This window comes from Pseudoliparis swirei, chromosome 23 (genome assembly GCF_029220125.1).
Source record: "Pseudoliparis swirei isolate HS2019 ecotype Mariana Trench chromosome 23, NWPU_hadal_v1, whole genome shotgun sequence".
Classification (NCBI taxonomy): domain Eukaryota; kingdom Metazoa; phylum Chordata; class Actinopteri; order Perciformes; family Liparidae; genus Pseudoliparis; species Pseudoliparis swirei.
In genome coordinates this window covers 12,371,291-12,396,748 of record NC_079410.1, presented here as the reverse complement: position 1 = coordinate 12,396,748, position 25,458 = coordinate 12,371,291, and the positions used below count along the sequence as shown (strand labels likewise).

General features: G+C 48.3%; 1 protein-coding gene across 8 annotated transcripts in view; it reads left to right on the top strand.

The window, feature by feature from the left end:
* LOC130188186 (BAH and coiled-coil domain-containing protein 1) overlaps positions 1-24,987 on the top strand; it is a 70,700-nt gene extending 45,713 nt beyond the window's left edge. For 3 of the 8 annotated variants that reach the window (XM_056406370.1, XM_056406369.1, XM_056406376.1), the window contains 26 exons: positions 159-2,519; positions 2,899-3,013; positions 3,124-3,323; positions 3,701-3,859; positions 5,082-5,347; positions 5,695-6,049; positions 7,160-8,104; positions 9,511-9,686; positions 9,837-9,973; positions 10,184-10,297; positions 13,058-13,172; positions 13,461-13,695; positions 14,032-14,070; positions 14,161-14,352; positions 15,075-15,248; positions 15,383-15,666; positions 15,833-15,913; positions 16,366-16,495; positions 16,601-16,715; positions 17,292-17,367; positions 19,535-19,643; positions 19,788-19,904; positions 20,003-20,158; positions 20,560-22,355; positions 22,524-22,760; positions 22,899-24,987. In XM_056406370.1, the coding sequence (XP_056262345.1) occupies positions 159-2,519; positions 2,899-3,013; positions 3,124-3,323; positions 3,701-3,859; positions 5,082-5,347; positions 5,695-6,049; positions 7,160-8,104; positions 9,511-9,686; positions 9,837-9,973; positions 10,184-10,297; positions 13,058-13,172; positions 13,461-13,695; positions 14,032-14,070; positions 14,161-14,352; positions 15,075-15,248; positions 15,383-15,666; positions 15,833-15,913; positions 16,366-16,495; positions 16,601-16,715; positions 17,292-17,367; positions 19,535-19,643; positions 19,788-19,904; positions 20,003-20,158; positions 20,560-22,355; positions 22,524-22,760; positions 22,899-23,108 (8,894 nt within the window). In that variant the 3' untranslated portion in view covers positions 23,109-24,987. The remainder of the gene's footprint in view (positions 1-158; positions 2,520-2,898; positions 3,014-3,123; positions 3,324-3,700; positions 3,860-5,081; positions 5,348-5,694; positions 6,050-7,159; positions 8,105-9,510; positions 9,687-9,836; positions 9,974-10,183; positions 10,298-13,057; positions 13,173-13,460; positions 13,696-14,031; positions 14,071-14,160; positions 14,353-15,074; positions 15,249-15,382; positions 15,667-15,832; positions 15,914-16,365; positions 16,496-16,600; positions 16,716-17,291; positions 17,368-19,534; positions 19,644-19,787; positions 19,905-20,002; positions 20,159-20,559; positions 22,356-22,523; positions 22,761-22,898) is intronic. The other 5 variants (XM_056406371.1, XM_056406372.1, XM_056406374.1 and 2 more) reach the window with 5 other exon arrangements.
* Positions 24,988-25,458: the final 471 nt, after the last annotated feature.

The window sequence follows — 25,458 nt, the reverse complement described above, 5'->3', positions numbered from 1 at the left end:
AAAATGCAATCAGACAGAAATAAAAAGATTTAATTCAATTTATACAACATAGTGTGGTGTAATTTTGTGGATGCCTGGGAACACTTATAGTACAATTCTGTCATCACCTTTCTTGACTAATGCTTTTGTATTTACTGGCCTGCCTTCCTTCCTCTCAGAGAACTTCTATCTTCGAGGTCTCCCGTCCCAGCCACCTCTCCTCTCAGCCAATCACAGTCTGCCACCAATGTCGAGGGCAGGTGCAGGACACTCTCAGGGGTCCTGCAGCAGAGACAGAGATCCAGGGATAGGCACTGCTCTACATAAGGGCCTAAAAGAGGGATCTGTGGAGAGAGGAGTGGTACCTGTAAAGGACAAGGAGAGGTCCAGCAGCAAACAAGAGGCAAAGGAGAGACAGCAGCAGCAGCAACAACAACAACAACAGCAGCAGCAGCAGCAGCAACAGCAACAGCTCCACAACCACCAGCCACCCCAGCCCACACACCACCACCATGCCCACTCCCATCAGCAGCACCCACACTATCCACAGCACCCACTACCCCTTGAGGAGGTCAACAGTCGGGCCCTGGAGAGGCACAAGGCCTCCCTCTCCATGGAGTACAGCAAGGAACACCCTCAGAGTATGGGCAAGCCCCTCAGTGCCTGCTTGCACAATGGCAAGATGCAAAACGGAGATGCAGGAACTGGAGCAGGGGCTAAGAACTCCATGCCCAGCTGTGGGGGGGAGGGCACAGCCCTTGGGGTCATGGTGGGTGGAGGGAGCAGCCAGGGTAAACATATGGGGTCCAGCGTTAGTAGTCGCTGCACCAAAGAGGGGATAAGTGGGGAGATGAGGATCAGTGAACAACCTTCGGATTGTCTGGAAAGGGGTCAGGCACCACTCCACCACTCGCTGTCCTACTCTGTACCGCCACCCTTACACATGGGTTCTGCTGCTGGAGGGGCACACCCCCATCCACATCCGCACACTCACCCCCATACACATCCTCACCCAGGGGGTTTCCACTGCCTTCAGCTCCACCCCAGCCACCCGCACCATCCACATCATTCCCACCACCCACACCACCATCCAGACTTCTTCTGCCCGCCCCCTCCCGCTCCTTTAGTCAACCCTGCCTCGCATGAGAGGGGGCCGGCCAATGTGGGGCGAGAACCTAAAATCACCGGGCCTACATTTGTGCCATCTGTGGCCGGCCTGGGGGACAAATCTAGTGGTCCATTCCAGCTTGGTAACCCAGAATGCCATGGTGTGGGCGGTGGAGTGGGAGGCGGCAATAACAAGGATAAGGTAATAGAAAAGAATGGAGGCTCTGGGCACCATAGTAATTGGCAAAGAAAACAACAGCAACAACAACAACAACAACAGCAGCAACAACAGCAGCAGCAGCAGCAGCAGCCATGCAGAAAGACAGACAAGGCTCCAGATTGGATGCAGTCCCACCACCAACACCTTCAGCCCTCACAGCTTCCTCCACCTCCCCAACTACAACAGCCTCCACATCCCCAACAGCAGCACCAGGTTGTACGATCACGCAGCGTTGAGTGTATCAACAGCGGTGTGGACATGGATGTGTTTAGACCCTCGATGCCCCAGGGGCCAAAGGCTGGACACTCTGTCAACACATCTCCATACAGAGACTGTTCCCATCCAGGACCCCAGCCTAACTCCTCCCCCCTTAGCAGTAAAAGCATGGTTCAACATAGTGGGACTGGAGTAGCCCATGGCCCTGGTCCTGCTGTTAGCTGCTCCTTGCAGAGAGATGGACAAAAGGTCGCCAGGATACGCCACCAGCAACATGGCCGGCCGGGACCGGACGCTCCGTCTCCTGCTGAGTTGAACCAAGTCTCGAGTCAGGAGCTAAAAAGAAAAATGGAGATGTCCCCTTATGTTTACGGCAACATCAGTGGGCAGCAGCAGCAGCAGCAGACTCCGGTGCCACCGTGGGCCATGAGGCCTCCCCACCACATGCCACAAACCGAGGAGGAGCAAAGGAAGTCTTACATGGAGTTAGGAAGTACTGGTGCACAACAATCTCAGCAGCAACAGCAGCAGTCGGGAATGAGCCTGCAGGCTCCCCAGCCTCCCTCGGCATCTCCCCTCAGTCAGCAACAGCTGCAGCCACAGCAGCAACCAGAGCCCCAGGGCCCAACTCAGGGGGAGAGCAGTGCCATGAAAAGCTTACTAAAATACAGCAACCAGCAACAGCCACTGCTCCTCTCCCAGAAGAGTCCCTTTGGAGGGCTGGGAACGCTCAAATCAGGTCCTGCTGGGGGGAGCTGTGCCCTGCAGGGCAACAAACAGACTCTACCTTCCAGAAAGGGCCCAGCCAATGACAACGAGCGCCCGGATTACAGTGGGCGGGCCCGGGATATGGGGGATGCAGGGCATGGGGAAAGTGAGGTGCGGCAGCCACCAGTGGGAATCGCAGTGGCTGTGGCCAGACAAAGGGAGCCACCTTGTCGCTCGGCGGACAGTCATCCAAACAGCCGCCAAGGCAGGGTGCATCCCTCAGTGAAAGGTAAGCAGAGAGGTCACTGCCTCATGAACACAGGCGCAGGGAACAACAACCTGTTTTTCTCCCATCTGTGACCTGTTGATGACCGAGCAGTGAAAGCAACACAACAGGAATAAACACTCAAGAGCTATAAAAGCTCGACACGTATTGGTGGCACCGAGCATCGCTTCCAGCGATGAGAAAAACCTTCATTTTTGTAGAATGCATTAAAGGATTAAGAGTCTTGAAATTCAGTGTTGTGGTTAAAAAGCATGATCCACATTTAGTCGGGCAAAATACTCGTGTGTGAGTCATGGTAGGGTTCTGAGAAGGTGTGAGAGAGAGTTGTAAACATGTCCTCACCAGGTGAGAGCGATTGGTTAAGATCATGTTTGTCTCCCAGGACCGCCCCGCTCCATGTACCCTTCAGACCCGAATGCCGAAGAGGAGAGAAAGAGGATGAGTGGGGAACAGATAGGTCTGACTTGCTTGGACAGAGAGAGAGATGCGTACATCAGGTAAGCGACTGTAAAGCCACTGCTCATTACCTATTTATAATATGTGTTTGTTAGAAACCTTCATTTGTCCTTATTTGCGTTTCCTTCCCGTCGTCTCATCCTGATATCAGGGATAATAAGGAAAGGGTGGAGTTTGCAAGAATCCACCCCTCCAACAGCTGTCACGGAGACCTGACCTCTCATCTCATGGTCCCAGGCGGGACTCCCCTCCAGTCTGGCCAATTAGGAGATCCTGCTGCGCATTCGGCTCACCATCATTGGATGCCAAGAACTGGAAGCCCATCCCTCTGGATGACAGGACACTCTTACGGTAAGAAAATATTAATCGTTTTATGAATTAAAATTGCTCTTCTACATTCCAGTGTGACTCTTTACAGTGTTACAGATGATTAAACGGAGGCAGTAAAGTCTTGCTTTTCCCTTTTATGGAATAGAGAAAAGATAATGGGTTTTTTAGTCCACTGAACTCTGTCATCTCAAATTGGTGCAGAATTCAGAGGCCATGATTTAACATTATGCAGAAGAGGACACATCATTTCAACTTAAGCATCTTTTCATTGGTTCCCAGTCAGGTTTAGAATCAATTTCATAATTAAGTGATTATAATTGGTAGTATATTGTCCGCCGTGTTTCACATCGTATGTGATGGGTACATCGATCTAAACTGACATCATTTCTATAAAGCAGGTATAGGTCATACAGCCCTGCATCAGAATCTGCCGCCAGGTTTCTCGACAGCTATGCCAGGCCCTCTGCAGCCAGTCCTGCCTCTGCCCCAGGACCCCTCTGCCCAGCTGGTGGTCTTGCCCACTGAGCCTCCCACCCATCCTGCGACCCATCACCTGGGTATGCCATACCCTTTCTTTGTCTTCTGTCAAGTGTCTTTATGAAGTACATTGAACGTGTATGCAGGATACATGGACATTATTACATTAGAAGTATTGGAGCTATTGGTAGGTCATCGGCAGTCTACAGGATCACTACCTGTGAAGACTGCTAATTAATTTCCTTTTAACAGGCTCATTCACAGTCACACCCCATGCTTGTTCAGCCGGAATAGGGCTCTCTATGGGTTAGGGCGCTTATCCAAAGCTATACTGTATGTGCACCCCTCACCACACGCACACATGAAAAAGTGGGAGGGCGTGAGGGGAAGATCACTCCTGAAAAGTCATTGTGGACGCATCGTCGGTGAGTAGGCTGTGACATTTAATTAGCTCACAATCTTCAACGGTACGTTTCCTTCTGTGCTCCGCAGGAGTTTCAGCCAAGAAGGGAAGTTAATCCACAAAAAGCTTTCCCACAGGAAACATCTAAGTTTATGTCTCTGAATAAGGATTTTTAGTGTGTCTCGGGGAAATTGGGTGGAGGGGCGAGTCAATGTCAAAGGGCGAGAGAAGTAGATTTTGAGGTTCCTCCCAAGTGGGACCGCTGTCATAGCACATCACCCACACCAAGTTCTACTGGTCCTTGAAGCAACATATTGAGAGGTTTTACGCCCACAGATATGGGAACTCAACTTCCTGCTGGCCCCTTTCACAGACCCTTTTTTAGCGATTTGGCTGAGCAGGTGGGACTTTTTGGCGGAAATTTCACTCTGAATGCTCCTGCGAGACAAACACATCACTATTTCCAGCCCCAGTATTTTGACCGCTGATCAAATTCCGGCCATCGTCATCTGTTCGCATTTCATCATTGTCAGGACCCCCCACCCCCCAACATTCCAGCTAATTCTCAAGGCAGTTGTTAAGAGACAGCTTCCAGGGAGAGTGTGGGATTGCTGCTGCCGAGGGAGATGTTGTTATGTGAAGCCGAAATTCTGATTTTTTAAAGACATGTGTCTGTCATTTCTTTAACATGTGAATACAATGATATTTAAATGATCCATAATGGTTTCTGGCTCTGAAATGGGTGTGGGGATGTAGATAATGACTGCATAAGGATACGGATAACACAATGTTGTATTCTAGTGTGCTGATGGAAAAGGTTGTGTGTGTGTGCGTGCATTTATTTGTATTCTAAGGTAGCCCCCCCCCCCCGTCACAATTCTCCTTTTTTTTCTCATTAGATGTGATGGAGCAGCCAGGGCTGTGGCCCCCTGTGTATGGTGCCCGGGGCCCACCCTCCCACATGCAGCATCCTGCTGTGTACTCCCGATCCCAGTTTCTACGGCAACAGGAGCTGTACGCTCTCCAGCAGCACCAGCAGCTCCAGCATCAGCACCAGAGCCACCAGTCGCAGCAACCACAGTCTCAAACTCAGCAGCAGCAGCATCAGCAGCACAGAGCTGTGCATGGCATGGACATGCAGCATCATGCCACTCACCTTTCACAGGTGATTACAACTCAAAATATGCAAGAGATATTAAGATTTGAGAAGAGTTTGATTGAATTAGACCTATCCATCTCGCTGGGTGGCTGTCTCGCAAAGTGAGTGAGTCTCACATGACTATTTATTCTATTTTTAACTCCCCTAATATTTTTTCTGCGATACGCTGACTTTCTCACAGGATGGAGTAAATCACTGAATATAGGCTGCGGAGCAAGTAGCTTTTTTTGTAATTGGTTATTACATTGCAAATGTAGAAATTCACATGCTTGAGATCTCCTAGATTTTTGGGGGGGGGGGGTGGGGGCTTCTGTAAACATAGAAATAAAAATAACTTCATTTGATTGCCACAGATGCAGAAGAGGCCGGATGGGCCGGATGAGCCGTCTGTTGAACTCGAGGAACTCATTTCGGAACCGAGAACATCCAAACCTGCCAAGGCCTACTCCTACAGCGCATCTCAGAGGAACACCTCTCCGCCCGGGGCCTGCGCCGCCCACCTGTCCCCTTGTTGCCAGTCCCCGTCTCTGCGACCGCATCCCAAGAGCACTCCTTCGACACCCTGCTCTGCTCCCAGCCCTGCGGCAGCAGCCCCTCACTCGCCTGCCATCAGCCCCGCTCCATCCCAGATGCTCAAGGGAGCCGAGACCCAGGACAAGCGAGGAGAGGGACAGCCTCCCCAGGATTACCCTCAGTCTCTGGAGCCTGGTAAGCACGAGGAAAGGGTTTTACAGCCTCCTTATGTTGCATGGCATGCAGTGGCTTCAGCATGAGCTACATTGATGACATCAAATGAAATCATGTTAAAAGTATTAGCAGCTTATGATGCCGCCAGTTCCAGATTTTAAGCCAAGTATCTCTGACACAGCAAGGCAACCGTGACAGGGAATTGTTTTGTATCACCTTGAACATTATATCCGATATTAATTGGAATGGCCACTGTTGTCAATTATCTTTTTTCTCTGCTGATGCTAATATGTGTGGGTGGCTCTGTTGGCAAGAACCTGATTGACTGAACAGCTCAAGGCTGCAGAAAATGGCTGCCGGATGAGCTGGGGCTTTCCACTACCGTTACTTCGGGAATGACCGAGAAACACCTCAAGAGCAGCCCTCGCCTCTCCTCCCCCCCCACAGGCCCCGCACTCTCTTCATCATCATTAACGTCGAGCTAACAGCCGCCGCGCGCCAGAGGACTTGTGTCAGGTGCTCTGATAAACCAAAGCCTGGCCCACTTCAAATAATACACGCACACAATTTGCGTGTGGTCCTCTATCTTTCCTACTGCTGGCAGAGTGGAGTTCCTTTACCTGGTTTTAACCCTCCTGTTGCCTTCGGGTCAATTTGACCCGATTCAATGTTTCACCCTCCTGTTACCTTTATATTTCCTGACATATTTTACCCTTGGGGTCAATATGACCCCAGCTATTAAAATCTCCAGAAAATTATTAGAATTAATATTGTTTTCCAAGTTTAAGTGTGAGGTACTTTATGTTTGTTTGTTGACTACCGAAAGAACACCGACATTAAACATTGAATCGGGTCAAATTGACCCGAAGGCGGCAGGAGGGTTAAATATTGAATCGGGTCAAAATGACCCGAAGGCGACACAAGGGTTAAGCACGTTTGAATTCAAAGGGAGCGAGGCAATAATGTTTAGAATGGGCCTGATAAGGAGGGGCTTTAGATTTGCATTAAATGGTGCTTTTTGTTGTATTTCATCCAACGTGTATCTTACAAAATAATGCCATTGTGAGATCATTTTGTGGAAGGGTTCGTATCAGAATTGGCAGTTGATTATTTATATTTCTTTCTCTATAGACTTGCCTCCTGGATATACCTACACTGCTATTCCCACGGGCTACAGGAGCGGGCCCTCCCCCCAGGATGTTCAACTGGCTGAGCCAGCTGACCTGGAAGCAGTCCAAGTGGAGCCTGCTGAGCAAGCTCCTCAGGCTCTCTCCAGTCTGGGGGAGGAGCTAGACTGCCAAGCGGTGGTCAGGCCCCTCCCAGAGCCACTCCCATCAGAGGAACTAGAGAAAGAAGAGGAGAAAAGAGTGGTGGAGAGAGTTCTGGAACAGAGGGAGGAAGTGGAGGTAGCAGCGATGACAGCCGCCAACTATGTGCCTGGAGAGAGGGAGGCGGAGGAGCAGGGGCCCGCTGAGGAAGAGGTGATGGTGTGCCCCCCTGCTAAGAGCCCGGTGTGCGAGGCTGCTTCCTGTCCGGTCCCCCTTTCAACAGAGGAGCTCGAAAGGCCAGAAGCTGTCATCACCTTGGAGGAGGAAGCGGATGATGAGGCGGCGGAGAGCCAGTTGGAGCGCGCTCAAAAGGTCAACATGCCTGCAGAGCAGGAGTCAGAGCTGCCCGCCATCATTGAGCTTGACCCTCCTTCCCCTGAAGCTCCTGAGCCTCGTCCCTCGTCCCTCGAGGAAGCAAAGGACGGCGAGCAGCAGCACAAGAGTGCGATGAACCCCGACGACGCCTCAGTGGATTGTGTGCGTCTCTCCCCCGCCTCGACGTCTGCCCCGAGCTCAAACCAGGCAACTGTTGCCGTGCCCCACAAGCCTCTGGTGCCCTGCTACTGGAGCCTGGAGCTGCTGATTGCCGCTGCCTTCTGCACAGACGTACCTCCATTCCCCTTATTCCCTCATGGCACCCCATCAGTCGCCTCATCGCAGCCCAACCCCTACCAGGGGATGGAGCTCCTGAGCGAGCTGGCAGATCTGGAGCTGCAACAGCAAAAGCACACCTGTGGGAACAGTCAGGGTGAGGGACAGCGGAGCTCCCGTTACTCACACATGCACACAGAAACACATTCATAAATTCTCTCGTAGTTCACCCTCTCTCTCTCCCCTTTGTCCACCGAGACAAACTCCCACTCCCTCCTCCGGCCGAGCCTCCGTCACTCTGCGTTCCCTCCCAGAGTCTCCTTTCTTCTGGCTGCTCTCGAGAGCCTCTGGTGGATTCTAACACGTCCCCAGAGAGGCCGTCTGCATGCCTGCTTGCCGTTTCTCTTCTTTGGTGTGTTAAAGGCACTTTTACTTTCTAAAAGGCGGTTCTAACGATGCAACGGCCTCAGGAGAGGGAGAAGAAGCAGGAGGACAGGGCTGAACTACTTGTGACGGGTGTACACCTCCCTTCCTCACTCCCTTCCAGCTTTCCTTAGAGAGCTGTCTCTCCATCCCGCCGTCGTTTGATTCCCACGTGTGCACAAATGCACACACACACATACACACACAAGGGGGGAAAAGAGACAGCAAATGTCTTTTCTCGCTCTCCCATACACGTTACTGAAAGTTAGTGTGTAATCACAAAAGCAGTCAATGTTTCCAGCACCCTGGAGCATTGCCTGGCTAATTAGACCCCATTGTTTTAAAGTGCCTTTAAAAGCTTCCTTGTTTTTCAAAGCGCCACGTGTTTTTTAAATCTATTTGATTTTATTCATGCAAAAGGATGTTTTGTATTTACCACAGCATCCTAATGTATTTAACGGCTCCCACAAGACTTTTCTATAAAAAGGCTATCATCAACTGATCCGAGAGGCAGTGATGTTGTCTTTGTGATGCCATATTGTTGACAACACATGTCTAGTCCCAACAATAGTCTTCACCAAAACAAGTAATGCAACATATTTTGATATCTATATGTATACTTTAAAGACATAAGATAGTGTTACTTTGTAAACAAAATTGCATGTTTCTTCTCCGTGACTAAAGTGCAACGCCTGGTATTCAGTCTTCAGCTCGAAGGTCGGAGGGTCCGTTCAGTGCCACAGGCAGGTATAATATATATATATATATATATAGAGAGAGAGAGAGAGAGAGAGAGAGAGAGAGCTTGGCCCAGATGGCCACTAATAGAGCAGCATCTGGCGAGTCCACATTGATATGACCTCTGAAATGATATGCTGCTGCGTCCTCAAACTGGTTTTATGTGCACAATTTCTTACATTCCTTTCTTCCTCACTTCTCACCATATCACAAGATGCTACTAAAATAAGAAGCCACACGTGCTCGTTTGATAATAATCTCACATGTACAAAATCTTTGTTTACATTGATATGAGTTTCTATTGACAACTTTGAAGGACACTAGCCTGGTTCAATAGTGTTTTGTTTTTTTAATCAAGCATTGTTGGACACAACATGAACCAAAGAATGTATTCTGTTCCAGTCACAGAAGAGGAGTTGCTGATGTTTGACCTCCATAGCCTTGCGACCCTGGCCACAGCCCGTGCTCTGGAGCAGGACTCCCAGGAATACAGCCGTCCGGGTTCAGGGCAACACTTCCCGGCCCGCAGGATGCTCAATTTACGTAGGAAATGCAGTTGGACACCTCGCAATGAACCAGTAAGAATCAATGTTATTGCCTCAAAGCACAAAGTTCATTCATTCATTAAATTTAAATAAATGAATAGATAACCGCCTGAAGAATGTATTCTTCTTGCATTTTCTTGAGGATGTTAATAGGATAAAAATTAACCACCAATGATACCTCAGGTGTGCCCGGCCAAAGGTAGCATGGAGACGATGGACGGTCCCGAGCTTGCGATGCGTGTGAAGTTGGCTGAGCTGCAGCGCCGCTACAAAGAGAAGCAAAAGGAGCTGGCCAAACTTCAGAGGAAGCACGATCATCAGTGAGTGTGATCTTATCCTCCTTTCCCATAAGCTCATGTCCACCTATTTTGCATTCTGAGATTTCAAAAGGAATATACATTTAAAACACACTTTTTTTCTAGTTTTCAGAGGATTCATTTCTGTATTCTTTGCTGCAACAACCTTTTGGGTTCAGAATGTCAGACTTCCCCTCACCCCGCTTGTCTGTTTACATCTGCGTGTGCGAGCAGGAAGGAGGAAACACCTCGCAGCCCGGCTCGGCGAGGACCGGGGCGGCCGAGGAAGCGGAAACCCACCCTCACCACAGGTCCAGTGTCCTCATCTGAGGGCCAAAGAAAAGTCAAGTGAGTATCACTCAGCCCATCGACGCTGTCTGGCTACAGTCCAATCTTGCCTGATTAGCCCCTCTGTATCACTGACATACAGGGACGTCCTCTCATTGGCATGAACAGGAAATGGGAGAACGCACAGCTGAACCATTCAAGGAAGTCCACTTGAACCCTTTCAAATCTAATCAACACTGGCATTAATTGTACAACATAATAAGAGTCAGTTGTGTGCAGGTCTGCTTGTACCGCATATGTATGCGTGCTTGATATACGGACTCCACGTAGAAAACTGCTCACAAGTCTGATGAGGCTTCCACGCCGCTAATCTTGAACCTCAGTGGCATTACTGCAGTGGATGTAGAGCTCATCAATGTCGGGGAGGGGGAGGGAGCTGGCTGCTTGTGGGGGGGATTGACAGGCCGAGGATGTAATTAGAGTACTGTGAATTCTCTTGTAATCTGTCCCAGCAGAAGGGATGTGACACACCGCTGCCATTACAGCCCCACAGGGTCACCCGAGGGCCAGAGGATAACAGGACGGTCAGACAGTCCTGGCACCCAGGGAATGAAACCAGAGAGGGAGAGAGACAGATCATCAAGGATACATATTGGGGGATATTCAAGAAACAAGAACCCCAGTTCATCTCCAAATGTATCGATGACATTTTTAAAAGTGCGAGCGTCAGCCTTTGTAACTCAACAGCGGTGCTTGTGCCGTTTGGTGGAGGAGGGGGAACTGATAAACCAAGAGGGTCTAGGATAAAGGTTTTCTGTCGGGCTTCAATTAGCCTCGTCATCAGGGTTTGGAAGGGCTTAGAGCACCAAATGTCACCTTGCCGCGTTCCCTCGTTCCATTTTCTCCTCTCCCTCCTTTTCTCACTGTGGTTTCTGGGCAACAGTCCACCGTGTTCCCAGCTGCCCCTCTGCGGTGTCACCTCTACTCTGCCTCCACCCATGTGGCCCTGCCCCCCTCGCCAGGCCAGCACTGATCGGAGTGGGGATGCTGATGCTGGGTGACAATGACACCCAAATGAAAGGGTAGCGGGCCGGGGGGGCAATGGAGGGAGGGAGGGGTGGGAGGGGGCCGACATGCGGGTTGTATGGTCATCTGCAGGCTACAGTACAGTCAACTACAGTCTGTCTCTTTATTCCAGTGGTTCCCAAACAGAGAGGGGGGGGGGGTAATAGGGGTGGCGCAACGTAATAAAATATATGATGCATGATTCAACAGAGAAGACCTGCAGAGCATGTTTGGGAACCACAACTCTGTTCTGTTAAAATGTGAGACACAGCTCAAGGACCTTCCTTCGAGGCAGCCAGGTGTACACCCTTTTGTTTCTGTGGATCTGTGTGTGTGTGTGTGTGTGTGTGTGTGCAGTGCAGCAGAGAATGATGTGACACATCTGAACGAGGAACGGACCGACTGGGGACTGATTAGCCCCATGTTGAGTTACATGGCAGGGTTATGTAAGAGCATGTACTGCACCTGCCACTCATGCCGCTACGCGACGCTGACGCTATGGGTGCTATGGTGGAGGGCAGTGGGTCAGTGGGTACCAGCCCATCCTTTATAGTATCTCCTTCCCGTTCTCATTTCGCTTCAACCACAGTGTGTGGTAGGCTTTTAGTGGGCTGATAAATCCGAGCCGCCCTGCCTGCGCATTCTAAGCATCTGAGCAATTAGGTATGGATGCAGCTGTGCCGATGAGCATTTATGGAGGCATTGTTTGTCTTTGCGTGTGCCTCTGTTAGTCCTGTGGGTAAAGGACGGGGGTCCTTTGTGGTGCTGCTTTGATTGGGGGGGGGGGGGGGCTGGAGAGAGTTGCTGCTAGCCAGCAAACCCTGCTAATCAATTCTGTTTAATTAGTCACTGTACGCTCAGCCCCCGACGAGGGGAGGGACTCTGTCAGAGTGTGTTTGTCAGCAGCGGAAGGCAAGCCGTGGCGGGCTCCGCCTCACACTTCACTGCCACCGCTGTCCCACTGCCCGACAATCGCCTTCATTCGCTGTCAGATGCATTCTTGATTATGAGATTTACACACAATCAAGGCTTTCATACAAAATAACAAAAGAAAGCAGCGCACACAGAGTTGTACGTGGTCGAAGGCTTTGACAAAGAACTAACTTGGAACATTGAATGTGCCTTATTTATCATCTTCACATTTAAGCCACGCTTACTCTGTACATGTTACTGATTTCCTGGGCTGCACGCACACTCGGAGAGGGGAAGTTCATCTCGTGTGTGAGCACGGCCTGGCTCACGTCGCTGTGGTTTATGGGCAGACTTCCAGGGGGAAATTCAAGGGCATTTGGAGTGGTTGGCCTGTGATGCTGCTGCTCAGTGTCGGGGAAAGAGTGCACCTCAGTGATATGAAAATGCAACTGGAGAGCTGTGATATCCACTGAGAACAAAAGAGCTGCACATAAATGCAATGCCTTCCAACCATTCAGTGCATCTTTCAAAGCTATCCAGAGCTTCAGAGGCTGCGCGGACACTCCCTAGATAAAGCGTTACGGCTTCTTATGCCACACTGCCCTCAAACAATCCCAGTTTCCTTGTAGATCCCCATTTTTCATGTGTGTGGTTCAGAAACTGGGCTCTCCCTGTCTTTTAAAAAAAATCATTCTGTTCATCAGACATAGAAATGATACTTATTAGATCCCACAGAGAGGTGACTCAACTCTGTTTTCCCCTGTGATGTCCTACCCCTTTTTTTTCTTCAAAACCACTGCCATTCTTCTCTAATGAATGCCTCTCCCTTGTTTTGACTGGCAGGTCGATGGGGGCGGGGCTTGCGCTGTCGCCTGAGGACCTAGGAGGGGGCGGTGACAGCCAGAGAAGGAAGAAGAGGCTGTCCAGTCGAGGCTTTGAGCGGCTCAGCAGCACACAGGTCAGGGTCCCCTTGACGTCGTCCTCCCTTTTGTCCTCTATGCATCTAGAAATGAAAGAAGCCACTCTTTGTTTCTTTGCGTTTGATATATTCCTTGGTTGCACACTATTTTTTAATTAGGTGTTACCCTCAGGAGTCAAATCCGCCGCTCGCCATATTAATATCTTTTTCATTGGGGCTTCTACTGTTCCTTTTTCTTCTCTGTGTGTGAACAAACGAGAGCCCATCCCTCTGACGTTCTGATGCTTTTTGCCGGGAGCGTAACTCTCTCATTTCTCTCTGTTGCAGCAGATAAAAGCACAGGGCTGCAGAAAAAGCAGCCTGCACAGCATGCTCAGCTCCAAGCTGGCCGATGACGTGACTCAGCTCAAACAGAAAGCCCAGTGTAAAAAGATTCTCTCGGGGACGGGCTCCAGAGACAAGGAGGTTTCGCCCTGTAACTCCAACCCCAAGCATGGACACAGAAACCAGTGCAGCGGCAAAGCCGAGTCCAGGCGAGAGTCTGGGGGACAGAGTGACACAGGTAGAGACCGGCGGTCGCCGCATTGATCGCGCCGTGTGTCGTTTAGTTTTATTTAGCACAATGTGCTGTTTTTTCATTAGGGTTACACCGATCCGACTATTCCAGTCCCGATAGCGATATCTGTACTATCTAATCTATCGAATCTAATAGACCTGATCCCATACCAGTGTTTAATCTATATCTTGTATGCCTCACTGTGTGGAAGGGGCTGGGATCATTATTTTATGTGTAAGGGCAACATCAGGCCTGACTTGAACATTGCTTTCTTAGCTTTGTCACCAATATGGGACTAACAAAGTATTATCCTAATCTTAATATCCGATCCATCTATTACAGTTTGTATTGGCCTGACATCTGATACCAGTGTTGGCACTGGTGCGTCCCTGGTTTTCTCTCTCACACAGTTTAATCGTGAACATACTATTCTTAACCCAGATTTGTGATCGGTTTCGCTCACTTTCTCAGCAGCCAGCGTGGACAGTAGCCCCCAAGGCAGCTGGACTGGACTTGTGCACCATGGCCGTCAAAAGGGATCCTCCGCCCTGACACAGGGCTCGTCCCGTCTGAGCCAGCCCAGAGCGAGAGATCACCGCCAGAGACGTGACGCGACGGAGGAGGACGAGAGCTCCCCTGTGGAGAGTGGCTCCTCTGATCAAGGTGAGTCAGTGACCCCAAAGAGCCGCTTGTGAGACGCACACAAGTCGGGTCATGAAACTGGCCACAGCAACACAACATGGCAACGGTGTCCTCTCGGTGTAAGAAAGACCTTGGTGTGATCGAGTGTTGACTACTGGGCTCTCGCCTTTACTCCAACAAAGACAGTGAGGTGAACTGGGGACTTCTAATTAGCTAGCGATGAAAATATTATCTGTTTCATGGAACAGCCATGTGATGAAATGACTCATTGACCATAAACAAACATACGATGCTCCAGAAATCTAATGAGTAAGGGCTGCAGTGCATCAATCACATTCGACCCGCTTTAAAAATGAAAAAAAACGTATTGACTTAACGGACAGGGGTGTGCATCGATAGTCGACACCTCAGCGATTGGCTGGTCTGGGCTGGATGTGCAGCCACAGCTGTGGACGCTTGCCTGTGAGAGGTTCGACAGCCCAGGAGACCCGCAGGCCGGATCAAAGAGCCGCTTTAAGGAGTGCAGCGACAGACTCACTCCTACACTCCCTGGCACATTAGCTCCGAAGCACGAGCGTTAACACCAGGAAATACCACCGAGGCAAAGCACTTCATACATCACTTCTACGAACAGTTAAACAATTTACTTAAATGCTAATGAAGTGTCTGTGAAATGATGGAGTGTCAGCTGTACGTTAAATAACTTCACTGGCTGCTAACGACTTATTTGCTATTTCTCTTAGAAGAGGAAGAAGAAGAAGGCAGTTATGATACTGATGAAGGTCGAGACTACCGAGCCCAGCCCCGAAGGGAAGTCACTTCCAGCTCCTCCGTGACAGGTCCGAGTCCCTCCTCTGTTGTAAAACTGGAGGCCAACCAGAAAGCCAGGAACAAAAAACAGAGACAGGAGCTTTATGGTGAGAGCGTCCTTTGAAACGGCTTCATAAGTCAACGCAGCTGCCCCGCCTCCTCGTGGGAAGCATCTGTTGAGTGTTTCTCCTTCTGGTCCGTTAGCCTGCTCTAAATCTGTTTCTTGAATTGAACCGCACAGGCTCACAGAGTCTGTCTGGAGCCGAAGGGGAGGTCAAAGTAAGGAAGAAGCCCCCCTGCAGGCTGGGCCTGGCCACTGCAGTCAAAAAAAGCCGCGAAGATCACCGGTCGGAGGGGGTCAGAAGGCCATGTGGACCCAGGTCCAAAGAGCCTCGGTGGGGCAGTCTGGGGACCAGAGGCAACCGCTACCGGAGGAGCCTGGGACTGGCCACCTTCCCGACCACCAGTGAGAGGCTAAAAAGGGCGACCCGCAAGAGCACCATGCTGAGAGGAGCGATCAACAAGGTTAGCATGCAATATTTTGATCTATCAATAATTTATACGACTAATCTCTGCACATAAATCCTTCTTCGATCATGTTTGTGCACAAATGGACCGTAACCAGGCTGCTTGTGAAGCTATGTCACACTCTTACCACCCATCTTGTCCGCCCTCACGTCGTCTTCAACAGAGGAGAAGTGGCTGGTCAGTTGGGGGCCCATCTTCACAGAGCGAGGAGGGCAGCAGGGGACGAAGGAACAAGGACCAGCAGGTACGAGTGAGCGGTGAACTCAAACCGTCCTCGGGAAACCGCCAAACAGACTCCAATTCGACAAAAATGTCTTCATATATTCCTTCACGAATGCTTTCTAATTTCTTACTGCCCTAGATTTCTCACCCTGAGGACAGTTACTGTAGAACTATTAATAGTACTTAGCATATCGCACATAGCTCAACCTCCTGCTGAGTAATCTGAGGGGAGGAGAGGATGGGAGAAAAGATGTGGGAAGGGGGTGGCTCACACCTTCTGCTGGGAGTGAACAAATGGCGACTGATCGGAGATCGTACAGGCACAGTGAAGTCCCCTGCGGTTAATTGCGACTTTAAGTAGCACGCTAAATAATTTATTTTTTCTTCGATCACACTTTCCATCTCCACATTGATGCTCTCGTCCATTCCTGCATCCATTTATTCTTCCCTTCTTTCGTCGGATGTGTTTTACAGCCAAAGGGACGAGCCGTCAGTCGGCTGCTGGAGAGCTTCGCGGCCGACGAGGGTTTTCAGATGGATGGCAGCAGCTTCTCAGAAGAAGAGGAAGACAGCAGCCGCTCGTTCAGCAACAGAGGCCCCGAAGGTCGGAGGCAACGCCGGATGTCTTGTTGCAGTGTTTCGAGCAGCAGATACTTTCAGGGATGTCGGGAAATATATCAAATGTGGCGTTTGCTTTTTCCTTCTGCAGTTCCGAAGTGCGTCGTGACCAAAGAGCTCTTAACCGATGGACTGAAGGTGCTGATCTCCAAGGACGACGAGCTTCTCTACGCAGCCAGAGTCCACACACTGGAACTACCCGACATGTAAGCACACATGCAGCGGTTCAAGTGGGCCGTCGGGTGTTTTTCAATACACACATGTCATATATTTGAATACCTTCATCAGAGTATTTTGGTTATTAATGTTGACATCAAACTGAGGATGATACAACAAACACAAGGCGTTCCCACATTCAGATCGGACCAAACGAAGTAGATGTGGAAGGATTGCTTCTTTCACGTTACCGTGATGTGTTTACATGTTTTTTTGTCAGTGTTCGTTCTGCATGCGAGTTAAAAACGTGCTCTCAGTGGCATTGCCATGTAAAAGCTGAGGCTTGGCTAGAGGTGGTGGGAAATCAAATTGATGAATTACCCGAAAGGTTAGCACATCCTTCCAGACATCAACACATACATGGTGTGTTGGGGATCACACAAAAAGAGGACTTCCTTCCCGTTTCCTTCCTTTACAAACCCGACCATCAATAAGGCCCCTCCAGCTCAGCCAGCAGAAAGATGCTTTGACAACAGCAGTGTGGGAGTAACACATGACATGGGGGAGCCAGGCAAGCATAAGACAAGCATCTGAAAATATATGTTGCTGTGCTTTTCCCCCCCTAGCTTTAGCATTGTTATCTACGGTGAAAGAGGAAACCGCCCAAGAATCTATTCATTGGAGCAGCTGCTGCAGGAAGCTGTAAGTTCACCTCACTGCACTAAAACACTCTTGGGTACAGGAAAACCCCTCAGTTGTTTGGTCTTCTGGGTCACTCAACACTTTTTTTTCCTTCTCTTAAACATCTTTCTCCCCCTCTGCAATTCTCCATAGCGTTCCAGCCTCTCTGTTGCTCTGCCAGTCCCTCCTTTTTTTCTCTTGACTGTCTCTCATGGTCGTAGAAACCATTAAACCTCCTAAATGTATATGAACATATGGAAGCAGGATCTTTGGGTTTGTGAAAGCGAGTGTCTGTGGATATGTCTGTGAAGCCCAGCTCTGTGTGCGAGTCGGATAGTCCCTCTAACATGTGGATCCAATCACTTTTTGGAGTTCAAATGGAAGATGATGTGAACTTTACATCCCCTCGTAGCAGTTGCTTAAAGGCTCAGATCAATAAGAGTCAATCATGTATGAAAATAAACTCATGATGACCTGGAATGATCAAAAGTCTCCACATTATAAGATGTGTATCTATATTCCACGATCAAATTGTTCACCCCTTTAGTTTTTCAGTCGCACCTGTGCTGGTTAAGATTCTTCCCCAAACCACAAGATTGTTTGAATTTGTTACTCACTCATATGTTAAGATACAATTAGTTTCTCTAAGTAGTCCTTGTAAAGAGACATAATTATACATTGTAGAAACCGCAGCACATTCTTGGTCGGTGTTCATTTGTCTTGAGGTGATACGTGCTTCCTGGTGTGCTTGGAGTTTAAGCTTTTACTGCAGCGCGTGACCTTTATCCCACTTTTTGTTTTTGACTGAGAGGACGCTGTAACGGCACGATCAGCTGGGTCAACGAAAGCAAAGCCATCATACCGACATCTTCTCCAACTGTGGGCATACGTCTCCACTATTGACAAACAGGGTGCAGGATGTTGTGTTTGCACATATTGTCCAGAGAGGATGACCCGGAGGAGTCGAGCAGAGTTCAACTGGCACCAGCGTGCCTCGGATTCATGAATTGACATCATTCTAAGTCGGGGAAAGGACAAGCTGCCAAAGGGCACGATCACTTGAACACAGTTTTTAATGTTTTGTGAGCGTATTTTATCGTAATACATATAAATGTAAATGGTGACAACTTTACACATATTATAGACTACATGTAATCCAATTTCCTTTCGGTTATAGAGAAGTGGAGCGTGTGAGAAGTGAACTGTGTGAAAGAAACTTAATCGGCATACATTTCCACTTAAAGTCCCTCGCCACAACCTTTGTGTTTTCTATTAAAGCAGGATAGAATATTCTGTAAATATTGTGAGGAACTTTGAAACCCTGCTTTGTTTCCCCTCACAGGAAACATGTGTTTAAAGTTAACTGAGATGTATAAATAGCAAGTGTATCGGATTCAATTAAACCTACTTTGTAGTAAGGACGTTTTTTGTTTGTGTAAGAGTTCTCACAAAAAGCCCCACCTGCTATTGCTTATCTCCTTTTATTGGCCATGTGTTACTGTAGCAGTGGTCACCAAGTGCCTGTTGCTCTGCAGTGGAAGATCGGACTTCTATGTGTTCCTTTACTATTTCATCACGTGCTTCCTCCTGCTCTCCTCCACATGAGCTCATTCATTCCCCCGTCAGTGCGACACAAAGCACTTTGCTCTTATTTAAACACTGATCAGATAGCAGCTGGTCCTAATTATGCAATACTTCCACTATCTTGTCTTTAAATTAGTCCCAAAGCCATTTATTTGACTTTGACACCGACGCCCCGATTTTCACCGCGCTCCTACTCCCGTGCGCGCACACACACCCGCATCCACACCTCATCAGTCAAAGGGTCCCTCGCCATGGCAACAGTAAATGAAAGCAACCTGAAAGAACCCCCAGTGAGTGGCGGATGCTGGGGCTGCCTGCATTGTTGGAGGGAGGATCTGGCAACCTGCAATCACAAGCCCTCTATTCAGGCCCTCTTTAGTATTACTCAGCAAGTCAGGATTTACTGCATCATGGCTTCCGTTCTTTTCATCCCTGACTGGCACATTGGCATGAGATAAGTGCCGCTTGGAAATGTGGCACAGTGGCTGCCCCATGCACAATGCTCTATGGCTCTCACACTGTTTTTATGTATGTATGTGAGCGCGTGTGTGTGTGTGTGTGCAGTCTGTAATGAATCTTAATTATGTTTTGGTGTGGCCTTCAGGTCCTGGATGTACGGCCAGAGGCAGAGGCTGTGCTGAGTGAAGGAACCAGGGTGTGCGCTTACTGGAGCGAGCGCTCGCGCTGCTTGTACCCTGGCTACGTTCGCAGAGGTGAGACGGCAACTTTTTAAATATTTGTTTTGCGGTTTACCCTCTGCATGTACACATTCACTCGTACTGCATCTGTACGATCATTTCTTTGTATTTGCTGATATTCCTGCTCACCTAAGGAAGTGCTTTTTTCTTCTCTTGGAGGTGGTTCATCGGATGAAGGGAAGCAAGCAGGAGTGATGATAGAGTTTGATGATGGAGACAGGGGGAAGATTTCTCTCCCGAACATCCGCCTCCTGCCTCCTGGATACCAGATTCACTGTGTGTACCTCCTCTCCTCGTCACTGGGAATGTTTTCATGTTGCACTGTTTTGTCTACATGTAATAAATGCTAATAATCACCTGCCCCTTGTCCTTAGGTGGAGAGTCATCCCCGGCCCTGCTGATACCCAGCGAGGTTAAGAGAGGTTCTGGTCTGGAGCAGGCCCCTCTGAGTGACCGGCCTTCTGACAGTTACAACCTCATCAATACTTTAACCAACAGCCAACCTCCCCTTCTTCACAAAAGAAGACCAGGTAATATTTAACATATGAAACTCTTATTGTTAGCTACAGAGAAGATGGAAAGTTTAGATTTATTTCAAGTGTAGGATCACACAAAACAAATCCTTAAAGCTACTGCTTACCTTGAGCTACGGATTTAAGCAAAACATGTTTTTATAGCTGCACAATTACATCAAATGTAAATATTCCAAATGTCTCAAGTGTCATTTTATCTCAAACATATATTTGGATTTAACCTGACATTTTAGCCATCTTTGAAAGCCATGGGTTCTTGGCTAGAAGTAAAAATGGGGGGCGGGGGGGAGTAAAAACATTTTACAACCACAGGATTTAGAGGTGTGTCAAATACAATGCTCAGTGCACGTGTTTCATAATCTGAGCTAAAATAACATGACGTGTTTTATTCATTATAGGGAGACCAAAAGGGTCTGGGAAAAAACAAAAGCAGCAGCAACAGCAGGCTGAGAATGCCAATAAAAATCCTTCACCTTTCCTGGGTTGGCCTTCGTTGGGCAACACCAGGAAGAGGTCTTCCGACAACCTGTTCGAGCTCAATGGGGCACCCAGGAAAGCCTTAAGAGGGCCGGAAGATGACCTGTTCCCCTTGGCTAGGAGCCAGCCGTTGGCCTCCACCCCGGCCAAAGGCCTTTTCAGCAGCAGCTCCTTTGAGGTGGACTCCTTCAGCAGCATTGCAAATGGCTACTCTTCCTTCTGTACTCAGTCTACAGGACCAAATCAAGGTTTATCTCTGGTGCCAAGGAGTGGGACACATGGCCAGAGGCGCAGGCAAGATGAGCTTACTGTGCCAAGAAGCAGGAAGTCTGGACAAGAGTTCTTAGTCAAGTTGGATCATGAAGGAGTCACCTCCCCCAAGACAAAGAACAGCAAGGCTCTGATGTTGCGAGGTGGCTCTTCCAGTGTGGGTGGCATGCCCCGGACAGACGCCTACTGTCACCCAGTCCTGCTGGTTCAGGACAACAAAAAGGGCGGCGCCTCCAAAGTAGAACTTCTCCGGAAAGGAACCACACCCCAAAGAAAGCCCTCCTATTCTCTGCGTCTGGATGAATATGGCGACTTGGGCTTCAGAGACTGTGACAGCTCTAACTCTGATCTGGAAGAGGAAGAGAGGAAGAGGACTGCACCAGCTGCCTCAGGAGGAATAAGGACGGCTGCACTGGCTGCAGCCTCAAGTGGACTAAGGACAACTGCACCGGCTGCAGCCTCAAGTGGACTAAGGACAACTGCACCGGCTGCAGCCTCAAGTGGACTAAGGACAACTGCACTGGCTGCAGCCTCAAGTGGACTAAGGACGGCTGCACCGGCTGCAGCCTCAAGTGGAGTAAGGACAACTGCACCGGCTGCAGCCCCAAGTGGACTAAGGACAACTGCACTGGCTGCAGCCTCAAGTGGACTAAGGACAACTGCACTGGCTGCAGCCTCAAGTGGACTAAGGACAACTGCACCGGCTGCAGCCTCAAGTGGACTAAGGACAACTGCACTGGCTGCAGCCTCAAGTGGACTAAGGACAACTGCACTGGCTGCAGCCTCAAGTGGACTAAGGACAACTGCACTGGCTGCAGCCTCAAGTGGACTAAGGACAACTGCACTGGCTGCAGCCTCAAGTGGACTAAGGACAACTGCACTGGCTGCAGCCTCAAGTGGACTAAGGACAACTGCACTGGCTGCAGCCTCAAGTGGACTAAGGACGGCTGCACTGGCTGCAGCCTCAGGAGGATTAAGGACGGCTGGCCGCTTCCTGTCTCGTCTCTCGGTCTCCTCATCGTCTTCTGGTTCTTCAAGCTCCTCCTCTTCAGGGTCTATCTCCAGTTCCAGCTTGTGCTCCTCGGATAATGATTCCTCTTACAGCTCAGAGGATGAGGACAGTTCTGCATTGATGCTTCAGAGTTGTATGTCTTCCCACCGAGGCCTCCTGCAACCTTCTGAACCGTCCACGTCGTCACGGCCACACCAGCACTCTTTTGTGGCCAAAGCTGTTGCTGGTGCCAACGCCAAAGGAAACCCCTCGGACCAGATCTCCAACAAGTCCCTGAAGAGGAAAGAATGCACCAGCTCCACCTCTAAAACATCGAAGGATTTTGTGAAGAAACCTAGGATGCTTCCAGATGACGCGTCATTTATTCCAAGGCCTAAGATGTCAGCATTTATAGCAGGGCGACAAATGTGGAGGTGGTCAGGAAACCCCACACAGGTGAGATCAGACTCTCCGTGTTTCTAATGCATCAGTTTAGCAAATATTTGTAATTGTCTTTCATATCATCAATGCAGTTCTTTTAGAATACTAAGCTAGACATCAAGAGAGGCAATAATTATTAATCATCATCATTATCAAACAATACTTGTGTTTGGTTTTCCACAGCGGCGAGGTCTGAAGGGCAAGGCCAGGAAGCTGTTTTATAAGGCCATCGTGCGAGGCAGAGACACAGTGAAAGTGGGAGACTGTGCCGTGTTCCTCTCAGCTGGACGTCCTAACCTCCCATACGTTGGTCGTATTGAGAACTTCTGGGAATCCTGGACCTCCAGCATGGTGGTCAAAGTCAAGTGGTTCTACCACCCTGAAGAGACCAAGCTGGGCAAGCGGCATCGAGATGGAAAGGTGAGCCGTGGTGTCGGTCACCATTTTATGGGGACTGTTAGTCCTTTGGAGCCGAGGGGAACTTTCAAATGACAATATTTGTTCTTTTTTGGTTCCCAAATATAACGATGCAACTTCTCCTGTCTTTTCTCTATCCAGCATGCCCTTTACCAGTCGTGTCACGAGGATGAGAATGACGTCCAGACAATCTCTCATAAGTGCCAGGTGGTGAGCAGGGAGGAGTACGAGTGTCTGACTCGCAATCAGAAGCCGAACAGTACCTCCCCGGACCTCTACTACCTGGCTGGGACGTATGACCCCACTGCTGGTCAATTGGTCACTACTGAAGGGCTTTCCATCTTGTGCTGAACCTCCACGAGGACACTACTGAAGGACTCCTTAGGAGGAAGGATAAAAGTCCATGACTTTACCTACAAGACCCTCCAGCCTGGGAAGATACAAAGTGCACCTTGGGTATCCCTCGAGGACACATGGACTAAATGTCAGCACCAAAGCAGGGCTGTCTGAGGTCACACACTGGAGTCTATTGGCATCTAACCTTTGTGGAAGTAAAGGGGATGTCCATAACTGGTTGATCTTTTCAAGAGGAATAGAAGAAAGTCTAGGTCTTCACAAAGTTCAATAGTCCAACTAATCTCTTTTTAATGGATCCAAGTGATAAACAGCTTCATAAATGGTTTTAGGACTCTCCCGTCATATATGTCACCAAAGGAGAGCTGAGAGTGCATTTGACTGCAAAGTATTATGGGGCTGAATAGGTTCTGCGGACCAATTCTTCAAATGGAAACGAAGGTGAGGCATGGGGCTCTCCATAGACCTCTTCATTCCAGGGAAGTTGAAAACATGTAAAGGATGTAAAGTTGATGTCTGTAAATATTTAAAAAATGTCCCAATCAAGCCATACACTTCAGTACCTCTCGCCTGTCTTAACTGTTCAGGTGTACATTGTACAGGTCAATTATTGTATTGTTGTCCGTTGTCTATATGTACATAAAAGCTATTTTATATAGGAGTTTATTGTATATATGAGATGTATCTTTCCATGTTTGCGATTGATTTATTTTTATATGGGTGTAGAATACATGACGTCGTTTTGTTCCTTTGCTTTGGGAAGTCAAGATTGGAGATGTTCGTGTTGCACTGCATATGCCCTGCTGAGACAGATGGAGAGACAGAGCACAAACAAAGACAGAAGGATTTAGTCTAAACGTCTATGACAGGAGACTCACTTTCTGAGAGAGAGAGGAGTCATCCTGTTGTCTAAAAAATACGTCAAGTGGCTTTTTGTAAAAGTGTTCTGTTACTTTGCTTTGTTTATATCCTATTTTAAAAACACCTTTTTATTTATGTACCTCTCAGTTGGTCATCATCACAAGGCAGATCCCACTGGACTGCCATCACGGGTCAAAAATGATTTAAGATCGATGATATGAGCATAACCACAATATTTGTGTGTGATGAGTGTCCTGGCATCACTATAATCATGTCCAAAATCTATTTAGAACAAGACTGGATCTGAAAATGTGTTTAATGGATGCATAGTTCAACCCCCTGATCCACAAAATACCAAAGTGTCTTTTATTCTCTGTATTTCCTTCATTTAAATTGAACACATGCCAAGCACCTGTACTGAAGTCAACTCAGACATCACTGGTAACTTATTGAATCCTCCACTATGTGCATACATATTGGATTAGCATTGTGGCAATGGTTTTCTTGCACATGTACCTGCAGTTGTGTTTAGTGCAAACATGGGAGTATGACTATGAAGGTCAAGGTACTGACAACGTAAGATATTGAGTTCTGGCAATTTGTTGGAATTAGTCTATTTTAGTTTCATCAGCCATCTGTGTCTTTTGTGTACAGTACACGCACATACTCGATGCTAACTGTGGATGACAATCAGATTCACACAGCAATGGACAGAGTAGCTTCACTCAATCTGAAAATGACTTAAATTTATTTAATTTGTGCCAAGTACATTTTGTCTTGTTTTGATATGCAATCCTGAGTATTTTTTGTTCACAAAGTTTTATTTTGTTCGCCAACATTTTATTTATTGTCGATGTTGCTGTTTGTTCATGCCAAGAGCGCTTTATGAGAATGTGACATTGTTTTTTTTCTTGGTGTGATGTCGCATTTGCATTTCTTTAAAAAAAAAAAAGGTCTTCTAGAGGCCATCTCGTGAAAAGAAATAAAGCAACACTGGATTCTTCTCATCCGCAAATCTTTGTGAATTACAGTTTGTGTCCTCTTCATCTCACGACATCTGATTTTTTATCCATCAGCATATTTATTTTAAACTGTTTTTTATTGACAAAGATATTGTCTTTGAAAGACGGAATACATTTAACACAAACATACCAAAGAGACAATGTTTTAAGAACAGACTAACCTAGTGCATGTGCTGGTATAGCTTTCACAATTGACATCTGTAGGTTGGTGTTTTAAAAAGTGAGTTTAAAAGTTCATCTAACACAAATGGAGACATAATAAATTTGATAAGTGTCATTTCAGAATCAGAATCAGAATCAGTTTTATTGGCCAAGTAGTTTGCACAACAAGGAATTTGTCTTGGTAAAGTGTCTCTGTGCTGACACAAAATGTACATTACAACACAATACAATACAGAACAAACAAAACAAATAGTGCAGAACAGAACAACAGTGCAAAACAGTGCAACGGTCTAAGAAGTTTT